The 12,135-nt window shown below is 41.2% G+C and overlaps 1 protein-coding gene across 1 annotated transcript in view; it reads right to left on the bottom strand.

The window, feature by feature from the left end:
* The window catches only part of LOC126162512 (ATP-dependent zinc metalloprotease YME1L-like), a 108,231-nt gene that overhangs the window by 35,433 nt on the left and 60,663 nt on the right, over positions 1 to 12,135 (bottom strand). The window contains exons 7-8 of the mRNA XM_049919065.1: positions 4,236 to 4,479; positions 1,125 to 1,257 (exon numbers count right to left, since the gene is read on the bottom strand). Of these exons, the coding sequence (XP_049775022.1) occupies positions 1,125 to 1,257; positions 4,236 to 4,479 (377 nt within the window). The remainder of the gene's footprint in view (positions 1 to 1,124; positions 1,258 to 4,235; positions 4,480 to 12,135) is intronic.

Here is a 12,135-nt window from a genome sequence, read left to right as displayed (position 1 = left end):
CTGCAACAGAGAAAATACGTAGATGTGACAAATTCAAATGTAAAACAAGTAAGGGGGAAACAATAAATCACCCCAAACAGGATAAATTGAGATTATAGCAGAAACTGTCTACTTATTTTGCCCTCTTTCATCCTGTAATTACAGCTATAGATTGTAAACTGCTTTTTTTATCTCCATTTGTCTGAATTTTCTAATACTATCTTTGAAGTAAAATATATATATCTATAACTTTGGAATGAGCTATTTCTGATGATTTCCAATATTCTACCTTAGATGCATGGGAAGTAGTATCAATTTAGAATGGTGACACTATTCTTACATGCTATCGTAAACCTATGGCGTATTCCATTGTTTTGGACAGTGCAGTTTGCAGTTGCCAAAATAATGCTGACAGTGCTTGTCGTCTCTACGGCCACAAAAATCAGCAAACTGATCTAACCATCAATACAATATCTGTCACAACAAAATGAAGCAACCAGCAATTGCACATTAATTATTGAAATTATTTTAGATAAATATTACTGATTAATAGACATTATGTTTATAACCAATGTTGGTGCTCATATGCGTGAGAGGTTTAAAATAGTCTTATCATGGGAAGTTGACACAACTGAGTTCCATGCAATTTTCTGTACTCAATTGAGCTTCACACAATTTTCTATACACACAAAGTGAAACTATGTCGGATTTCTTACTGCAGCTTGTTGCTAAAGCCCTTGGATACCAATACGTGAGAAATGCTTTTGTCCATATATATACTCAAATAGACAGGTCAGAATGTTTTCAGTTGAAAGAAGCTGTATTTCCGACCTACGCTAACACGCAGGTATGTAAGTTTAACAGCTAGCTATATATATCTAATTTAAGTGCTTTTATGTATCATTCAGCATACCTTTGAGCTATGTAGCGATCTCTCCTCATGCACTACATATAGTCAGCTGATACTATTTAGCTGCACTTTGAGTCACTTAACGTTTCAATACTTAGCAGATGTTACAGGTGAGCGTTTCACATCTTTGACTTATGATACCAAAGCATTTAGCTTCAATACGGCACGATCAGCAGAAAGAAAGACATAGATACATACATACAAACAGACAGATAACAGATGACATATAACTTACCCATCCATTTCCGATAACAGCTGGTTGATTGTTTGATTCGCATATGGATGAAGAACAGAGTTTGTACGTTTTGCTCCAACAGAGTCTATTTCATCAATAAATATAACACATGGGGCACGATCTTTTGCTGCCTCTGTGAAAGATAGATTAAGTATAAGACTTTTGTGTAAATTCTTATCAAAGAGAAAGTGCAGGCCCACTATCTTGAGCTGACATGTCCAACTTGTAAAAAACACAATTTCTATTCTTCCTTGACTGAAGGTTATAATTTGTAAGATCATACCGATTATCTGGGAATGCAGAACAAATACACTATACCTAGGTTACCAAATGATATACACTCCTGGAAATGGAAAAAAGAACACATTGACACCGGTGTGTCAGACCTACCATACTTGCTCCGGACACTGCGAGAGGGCTGTACAAGCAATGATCACACGCACGGCACAGCGGACACACCAGGAACCGCGGTGTTGGCCGTCGAATGGCGCTAGCTGCGCAGCATTTGTGCACCGCCGCCGTCAGTGTCAGCCAGTTTGCCGTGGCATACAGAGCTCCATCGCAGTCTTTAACACTGGTAGCATGCCGCGACAGCGTGGACGTGAACCGTATGTGCAGGTGACGGACTTTGAGCAAGGGCGTATAGTGGGCATGCGGGAGGCCGGGTGGACGTACCGCCGAATTGCTCAACACGTGGGGCGTGAGGTCTCCACAGTACATCGATGTTGTCGCCAGTGGTCGGCGGAAGGTGCACGTGCCCGTCGACCTGGGACCGGACCGCAGCGACGCACGGATGCACGCCAAGACCGTAGAATCCTACGCAGTGCCGTAGGGGACCGCACCGCCACTTCCCAGCAAATTAGGGACACTGTTGCTCCTGGGGTATCGGCGAGTACCATTCGCAACCGTCTCCATGAAGCTGGGCTACAGTCCCGCACACCGTTAGGCCGTCTTCCGCTCACGCCCCAACATCGTGCAGCCCGCCTCCAGTGGTGTCGCGACAGGCGTGAATGGAGGGACAAATGGAGACATGTCGTCTTCAGCGATGAGAGGCGCTTCTGCCTTGGTGCCAATGATGGTCGTATGCGTGTTTGGCGCCGTGCAGGTGAGCGCCACAATCAGGACTGCATACGACCGAGGCACACAGGGCCAACACCCGGCATCATGGTGTGGGGAGCGATCTCCTACACTGGCCGTACACCACTGGTGATCGTCGAGGGGACACTGAATAGTGCACGGTACATCCAAACCGTCATCGAACCCATCGTTCTACCATTCCTAGACCGGCAAGGGAACTTGCTGTTCCAACAGGACAATGCACGTCCGCATGTATCCCGTGCCACCCAACGTGCTCTAGAAGGTGTAAGTCAACTACCCTGGCCAGCAAGATCTCCGGATCTGTCCCGCATTGAGCATGTTTGGGACTGGATGAAGCGTCGTCTCACGCGGTCTGCACGTCTAGCACGAATGCTGGTCCAACTGAGGCGCCAGGTGGAAATGGCATGGCAAGCCGTTCCACAGGACTACATCCAGCAGCTCTACGATCGTCTCCATGGGAGAATAGCAGCCTGCATTGCTGCGAAAGGTGGATATACACTGTACTAGTGCCGACATTGTGCATGCTCTGTTGCCTGTGTCTATGTGCCTGTGGTTCTGTCAGTGTGATCATGTGATGTATCTGACCCCAGGAATGTGTCAATAAAGTTTCCCCTTCCTGGGACAATGAATTCACGGTGTTCTTATTTCAATTTCCAGGAGTGTATTTTGCCCAATCTTTAAAACAGTTTCCCTCATTGTCTTTCTTCTATCACACTACAGTTTGCACACTATTTGCAGGTACCAGTGGATAGCCTATCATTCCCTACATAACACTATTCCATATGGGTACAAAATGCTGCAAATCTGAGCATCTTGCAAACTCACAAAGGGTAAAGGTCATCTTGACTGAGCATGCAGGGATTTAAAAGTGTCATTTCAATACCCCCTACTTGGGTTGTAAAAAACTCATAGTTTCATATTAGATGAAAAATACACACTCTTTTCACTTGTGACTATTTAACGAGAAGCACATTCTTTAATGCTGCAAAATAACTGAAGAGCCCTTCTAGATGAATAAAATCTATAAAATACTGCAATAATGTTTAAAGACCATTACAAGAGGCTAAGCAATCACCAGCTGCTCTATAACTGTTGTGCATAAAAGAGAGAAAAATAATTCTTTGTATAATATTTATCCATCCAGCCTCTTTCCGCCTTTTTCAATGTCACATCACCTAAAATACCTGCAGACATGCAGAATCCTAGGCATAATTTATTCCATGCATTCCTTACAGTGAAAACTACACAGTAGTGTACAAAATCATGTCTATATTGTATTATCACATGCATGGTTGAAAACTATGTTCAGCTTCTCAATGACCACTTTGACAGCAGGCAAATACATCTTCACAAATGAGATAAATACATATATTTCTGGATTTTGATTAATAACAGAATTTATGAAGGCAATGAATGAATCTCATTTTTTTATTCGCAATGTTACTGCAAGACCTACAATGAAAATGAATGCATTATGGTCCTCACAATAAAACAGCATCAGCACCATCTAAATGTATTCTATGTAATAGAATGAAATGCCTTGAGGATTTTGGCCATGTTTAATTTACATCATATACATGCAAATACTACTATCAGTCTTTTTGTGTCAAGCTAAAATCTTAACTACAATAAACACAGAACACAACTGCTATTTACAACTGAACAGTACAATACAGTGAGAGAACACAAGGGACATCATAACAGGAGTTAAAACTTGCTTGTGAAGCAGACACAGCATAACTTAATTTCTTATGTATAGACTGTGATGTTTCACTTTTCAAGTTGTGAATGGAGGTGAACGATTCTGATACACTGTCATCCAACTAAGATGTGGATTTATTACCTGTCTCTTTCTAACTGTGGAGTGCAGAACACAAGAGCAAATTTTGCTGAGTTAATAATTATTGATTTGATGCTTGGCTGGATCAATTCTACATATGCAGATACATCTAATTACTTGGTTAAGATGGCCACGAATTAACAATAATCAATAAAATTCTACTTGGAACTCACTGAAGAGATCACGAACTCTCCTAGCTCCTTGACCGACAAGAATCTCATCAAATTCTGGACCAGCTGCATGAAAGAATGGGACTCCAGCTTCACCTGCTACAGCACGGGCTAGAAGGGTTTTTCCAGTGCCTGGTGGTCCAACAAGCAGAACTCCTTTAGGGAGTTTCCCACCCAAAGCTGAAAATTTTTCTGGATTCTTCAAAAATTCAACAACATCCTTAAGTTCTTGTTTTGCTTCATCAACCTGAAACACAGAACATATACTGCATCAACAAAACAAAGATTTTTCTTCTATCAATATCACAAAAGCAATTTACATGTCTAAAAGTTTTTGCTATTTAAACTTTGGGAACTATGATCAACAAGATGTCATATTTAAACTTCTCACTAATTGTATTTTGTCAGAACATATATTTTAATAAAGTGATGTCAATAAAGCATTATTACCACAGAGGTACAGAGGGAGAGGGAGGGAGAGGGGTGGGGGGGGGGCAGAGAGAGAGAGAGAGAGAGAGAGAGAGAGAGAGAGAGAGGTAGCCATACTGTATAAAATGTCCCTGTGGACAACACAGAAAACATCACTTCTGGAGAATGGTCATGGCACAGCCTCAAGGAGAGTAGTTATTGACATGCAGCATTACTTATGTCAAGACACCTAGAACGAGATGATTCCATTAGCTAGGGGTGGTGACAGTAGCTACACAGAACAGTTCAAAAATAGGTTGCCTTTTGCAAGACTCACACTAAAACTGTTAAGATACAGTGTAACCCCAGTTTTACATTCCCTTCAAATTTTCTACATTCACAACGTAATTTCACATCCACTGCTTTTTTTCATAATTATAAATATATTGTGACCTACAGAAGTATATTTCATTCTGCCACTGCACATTTACGTACAGGTAAAGTTCTGACATCATTTATGGAATGCTATTCTCTAACTGATTATTTTCATTGTTATAATTCTCTAATTAGGCCTGATATCTTATCAAAGCAGTCAACATCACACATTGCCAACTGCTATTATCATGTGCAACTGGTCCACCAGCCGAGCTATCCAAGCACAACTCACAACCTGTCCTCACAGACTTAACTTCTGCCAGTATCTCTTCTTCTAGCTTTCATACTACACAGAAGTTCACCTTCACACACTGCAGGGCTACCACTCCTGGAAGAAATGATACTGCAGAGAAAATAGCTTAGCCATAGCCTTGAGAATTGTTTTCAGAATGATTTCTCACTCTGTTGGGGAGTGTGTACTGATTTGAAACTTCCAAGCAGATTAAAACGTATGTAACCCATGTCCCAGTCACTTTTGGACTTCTGCTAGAATATTTATGTAGACATCAAGACTTTTGAATGTATTTCTGAACTAGAAAACAAGGTGGAAGGAATTCACAAAAATAAATTGAATCAAATTATAATTCTGAATTTTTCTGGTAAAAGCATTAACTACCAAAAGGCTAATGGAAATAAAACTTGTGCAAAACCAATATTTTCAAACTGAAGGCCAGTACAATTAATAAAATCCATTATTAATGTTTTATAAAGTATGAACTTGAAAAGTAATTTCCCACAATTTACACCCTTTTTTAAAAGTCCCTTGATAAGTGTGAAAGTAGGGTTTTACTGTATGTAAATTTCCAGCCTGAAGATAATGCACATTTTCTGCTATCCATAATAGTTTCAGGTAGGATCACAAATTTACTGACATGTTATATAGCGACACGCCTTACATCATTTTTCATTGTGTGTAAGGGTGGAGAAGAGCATTCAAAATGCAAATTAAGTTGCATTTTTCAGTCTACTGTAGCACTATAGATTGTAGCAGCAATCAAAAATATGCTGGAGGACTAAATGTCACAACCAGGGATAAGGATCGATTTTGATATCTGGGACGCAGAATAGATCAACACGATGGATACACACAAGGCATAAAAGCAATGATAAGGGCAAAGGGATAGTCATAAGAAGAAGCAGCAACTAACCTTCAAGAATGTAAAAACTGTGCCTAGTTTTCCATGTACTAAAAGCATGTGGTTATACTCTTAAACAGTTCCTTTTCAACTGAAACACATCAGATTACAATTAATTTCCCAGCTTGAAGGATTCTCAATGATTCAGTTATGGCTCTGATGCTGTGACCCGTATGTTGACATTAACTGGCGATGCGGTATTATTTTAGTTACATTTTCAAACAATAGAGAATCCAGGATAGAATGTAACAATATTATGAAAAGGAAAGTTGCTACTTACCATGTAGCAGAGATGGTGAGTCACATATAGGCACAAAAAAAAGTTACAGTATAAGTTTTCCCCATCAAGACCTTTGTCGAAAATAGATGACAGCCCCCCCAAACACACACGACTGCAGCCTCTGGCTGCTGAACCACACTGTGTGTGTGTGTGTGTGTGTGTGTGTGTGTGTGTGTGTGTGTGTGTGTGTGTGAGAGAGAGAGAGAGACAGAGAGAGAGAGAGAGAGAGAGCGAGAGAGAGAGAGAGAGAGAGAGAGAGGGAGTTGCGTTTGTTTGTGCGTGTGTGGTTGTCATCTTGTTTTGACCCAAAGGCCTTGATGGCAGAAAGCTTATTTTGTGACAGTCTTTTGCTGGCCTATCTACAATGCGGCTTCTCCACTATTTGGCAAGTAATACTTACCTTTTCATAATATTGTTTAATTAGATTTTTCTATTCACACTGAAAACTTTCACTGTGAGATTTAATGACTAGGGAATATGGTTGGTTGGTTGGTTGGCTTAAAGATTAAAGGGACCAAACTGCAAAGGTCATCGGTCCCTTGCTTCATAAAAACACAGAGCACAGTGAAACCATCCACCAGTCAGGCGAAGCACTAAAATAAAAATTCCGGGGGAAGAAAAGCCCCATGGTCAATGGTATGGAAGTAACAGCATTATAAATAGCATGTTCTCAGTTTATACCCCCCCCCCTCCCCCCAGTTATATGCTGGCCACTTTGAGCACTAGCATCACATCAGCTGCCAAACAGTTGCATCCCAACCTCTCCTCCTCTTCAAAAAAAAAGTTTTGAAACTGTTTGTCATACACTGTGGTGTTACTGTGGCAGTTCATATCCACCTTCAATAGAGAGGTTGCTTCCCTCAACCCTAAAGTATGAATGTTGAAAGGTCTACTTCCTACAGTATGTGGTATTCAATTCAATCTTGTTTATTGGCATTTTTGTATCATATGAAATTACATAAGATTTGTAATAGACAATGGTATATGAAAAAATTTGTAAAAAATGTCTGCTTGTGTCTGTGTATATGCGGATGGATATGTGTGTGTGTGCGAGTGTATACCTGTCCTTTTTTCCCCCTAAGGTAAGTCTTTCCGCTCCCGGGATTGGAATGACTCCTTACCCTCTCCCTTAAAACCCATATCCTTTTGTCTTTCCTTCTCCTTCCCTCTTTCCTGACGAGGCAACCGTTGGTTGCGAAAGCTAGAATTTTGTGTGTATGTTTGTGTGTCTATCGACCTGCCAGCGCTTTTGTTTGGTAAGTCTCATCATCTTTCTTTTTAAATATATTTTTCCCACGTGGAATGTTTCCCTCTATCATATATATATATATATATATATATATATATATATATACACACACGATATGTCTGCTTGTGTCTGTATATGTGTGGATGGATATGTGTGTGTGTGCGCGAGTGTGTACCCGTCCTTTTTTCCCCCTAAGGTAAGTCTTTCCGCTCCCGGGACTGGAATGACTCCTTACCCTCTCCCTTAAAACCCACATCCTTTCGTCTTTCCCTCTCCTTCCCTCTTTCCTGATGAGGCAACAGTTTGTTGCGAAAGCTTGAATTTTGTGTGTATGTTTGTGTTCGTTTGTGTGTCTGTCGACCTGCCAGCACTTTCATTTGGTAAGTCACATCATCTTTGTTTTTATATATATAAAAAGAAAGATGATGAGACTTACCAAACAAAAGCGCTGGCAGGTCGATAGACACACAAACAAACACAAACATACACACAAAATTCTAGCTTTCGCAACCAACGGTTGCCTCGTCAGGAAAGAGGGAAGGAGAGGGAAAGACAAAAATATATAAAAACAAAGATGATGTGACTTGCCGGATGGGGGTGCTGGCGGGTCGACGGACACACGGATGAACACGGGCATGCACACGGGGTTCAGGCTTTCGCAACAAACTGTTGCCTCGTCGGGGGGGAGGGGGGGGGGAGGGGGGGGACGGGGGGATGTGGGTTTTGGGGGGACAGGGTGGGGAGTCGTTCCGGTCCCGGGAGCGGGGGGACTTGCCTGGGGGGGAGGGAGGGACGGGTGTGCACAAGCAGACATTTGTAACGTGTCTGTGTATATGCGGATGGATGTGTGTGTGTGTGCGAGTGTGTACCTGTCCTTTTTTGCCCCTAAGGTAAGTCTTTCCGCTCCCGGGATTGGAATGACTCCTTACCCTCTCCCTTACAACCCATATCCTTTTGTCTTTCCCTCTCCTTCCCTCTTTCCTGACGAGGCAACCGTTGGTTGCGAAAGCTAGAATTTTGTGTGTATGTTTGTGTTTGTTTGTGTGTCTATCGACCTGCCAGCGCTTTTGTTTGGTAAGTCTCATCATCTTTCTTTTTAAATATATTTTTCCCACGTGGAATGTTTCCCTCTATTATATATATATATGTCATATGTTAACAGCATTAAGAAAACAGTGGATGGCTTTAAGATGGCTGAATAATAGTATGAAACAGCCACCCATGTGTTCTTCGTATCATTATAATGAAGGAAAAAAGTCACCCTAGTTTGAAAACAGACGATTCATGTATTCCTCAATGATCATCATCAACATTTAAAGGTGATTATGCCTTTCAGCACTCAGTCTGGAGCGTAGTCCCCTTTATAAAATTCCTCCATGACCCCCTATTCTGTGCTAACATTGGTGCCTCTTCTGATGTTACGCCTATAACTTGAAAATAATTCTTAACCGAATCCAGGTACCTTCTCCTTGGTCTACCCCGACTCCTCCTACCCTCTACTGCTGAACCCATGAGTCTCTTGGGTAACCTTGCTTCTCCCATGCGTGTAACATGACCCCACCATCTAAGTCTGTTCGCCCTGACTGCTACGTCTATAGAGTTCATTCCCAGTTTTTCTTTGATTTCCTCACTGTGGACACCCTCCTACCATTGTTCCCATCGACTAGTACCTGCAATCATCCTATAGCTACTTTCATATCCGTAACCTCAACCTTACTGATAAGGTAACCTGAATCCACCCAGCTTTCGCTCCCATACAACAAAGTTGCTCGAAAGATTGAACGATGCACAGATAACTTAGTCTTGGTACTGACTTCCTTCTTGCAGAAGAGAGTAGATCGTAGCTGAGCACTCACTGCATTAGCTTTACTACACCTCGCTTTCAGTTCTTTCACTATGTTGCCATCCTGTGAGAATATGCATCCTAAGTACTTGAAACCGTCCACCTGTTCTAACTTTGTTCCTCCTATTTGGCACTCAATCCGTTTATATCTCTTTCCCACTGACATTACTTTCGTTTTGGAGATGCTAATCTTCATACCATAGTCCTTACATTTATGATCTAGCTCTGAAATAATACTTTGCAAACTTTCAATCAAATCTGCCATCACAACTAAGTCATCCGCATATGTGAGACTGCTTATTTTGTGTTCACATATCTTAATCTCACCCAGCCAGTCTATTGTTTTCAACATATGATCCATATATAATATAAACAGTGGAGACAGGTTGCAGCCTTGTCTTATCCCTGAAACTACTCTGAACCATGAACTCAATTTATCGTCAACTCTAACTGCTGCCTGACTATCTATGTAAAGACCTTTAATTGCTTGCAAAAGTTTGCCTCCTATTCCATAATCTCGTAGAACAGAGAAAAACTTCCTCCTAGGAACCCGGTCATATGCCTTTTCTAGATCTATAAAGCAGAGATACAATTCCCTGTTCCACTCTTAACACTTCTCCATTATTTGCCGTAAGCTAAAGATCAGGTCCTGACAACCTCTAAGAGGCCTAAACCCACACTGATTTTCATCCAATTTGTCCTCAACTAATACTCGCACTTTCCTTTCAACAATACCCGAGAAGATTTTACCCACAATGCTGATTAAAGAGATACCTCTGTAGTTGTTACAATCTTTTCTGTTTCCATGTTTAAAGATTGGTGTGATTACTGCTTTCGTCCAGTCTAATGGAACCTGTCCCGACTCCCATGCCATTTCAATTATCCTGTGTAGCCATTTAAGACCTGACATTCCACTGTATTTGATGAGTTCCGACTTAATTTCATCCACCCCAGCTGCTTTATTGCACTGCAATCTATTGACCATTTTCTCCACTTCCTCAAATGTGATCCATTTCCATCATCATTCCTATCCCATTGCACATCGAAATCTGAAACATTACTGATCTTCTAGTACTGTGTCCCTGTACCTTGTCCATTCCTTTTCCAACGACTGTAATTGACTACATTCAACTAACTGGTACCTTTCTGAGATCACTGTTATGTACTTGCGCCCGATTTCCTTATCCTGAAGTTTCTCAACTCTTATTTTCACCTACATTGAGCAACTCTTCAAAATATTCCCTCCATCTGCCCAAGGCATCAACAGGATTCACCAGCAGTTTTTCTGACCTGTCCAAAATACTTGTCATTTCCTTCTTACCTCCCTTTCGAAGACTGCTAATTACACTCCAGAATGGTTTTCCAGCAGCTTGACCCAAAGTCTCCAACCTGTTTCCAAAGTCTTCCCAAGATTTCTTCTTGGATGCTGCAATTATCTGTTTGGCTTTGTTTCTTTATTCAACATAACTTTCTCTGTCTGCCTGAGTTCTAGTATGTGGTCATTTTTGATACGCCTTCTTTTTCCTTTTACAGGCTGCCTTGACTGTCATTCCACCAAGCTGTTTGCTTCATCCTGCCTTTACACACTACTGCTCCAAGACATTCTTTAGCCACTTCTAGTACTGTGTCCCTGTACCTTGTCCACTCCTTTTCCAACGACTGTAATTGGCTACATTCAACTACCGTATTTACTCGAATCTAAGCCGCACTCGAATCTAAGCCGCACCTGAAAAATGAGACTCGAAATAAAGGAAAAAAAAAATTCCCAAATCTAAGCCGCACCTGAAATTTGAGACTCGAAATTCAAGGGGAGAGAAAAGTTTTAGGCCGCACCTCCAAATCGAAACAAAGTTGGTCCATTGTAATATGAGACACAATTTAGGTCGAATGAATGACGATACAGCTACAGTACTTTGGTTCGAGTCGAAAGCTTAGCAGTTAAGCTTTACTAGGTAGCCATTGCTATGCGTCAGGCGCTCCGTCCGTATTTATACGGATACCCTTCCTTTTTCACGTGCTTCGTCTGGTTTGAATCGATTGCTTATTTTGCTTTGATCTGATAAGTGCCGTTTTCTATGTTATAGGTGTTTACGCCAGTCACTCTAAGCTGAAAATGCATTACTATACTGTGTCATGCATTGTTTGACGCATTCGATAGTGCGTGTTTATGGCCTGTCGCTGCTCGCGGCATGGCTTGCTTTTGTGCGCGCTACTGCCGCCTACAATTAAAAAAAGAGAGGAATCGTCTCATTAGCGAAACAATGGCAAGAGACTGCTATTTGTTGTTACTTACACTGCTGCTTTCTTTGATAATGATCAACAAGAACCAAATAATAGACTGCGTATGATAGAACATGTTCTGAATGAGAGTTTGGCGAAAATTTTTCTCCGTTTGAAACTCTTTGCGGCCGCTTCTTTAGTACATCAAATTCTGCACAGAAATTAGTCATCTTAGATTTAAAAATCTAGTCAGTTGCCGTGCTTCATTTCTGACTGTACCACTATTAGGCATAAGAGTAATACGAATATAAACATGACACGATACGTATATT

Source organism: Schistocerca cancellata, chromosome 2, assembly GCF_023864275.1.
Source record: "Schistocerca cancellata isolate TAMUIC-IGC-003103 chromosome 2, iqSchCanc2.1, whole genome shotgun sequence".
NCBI classification, from domain to species: domain Eukaryota; kingdom Metazoa; phylum Arthropoda; class Insecta; order Orthoptera; family Acrididae; genus Schistocerca; species Schistocerca cancellata.
This window is presented reverse-complemented; position numbering and strand designations above follow the sequence as displayed.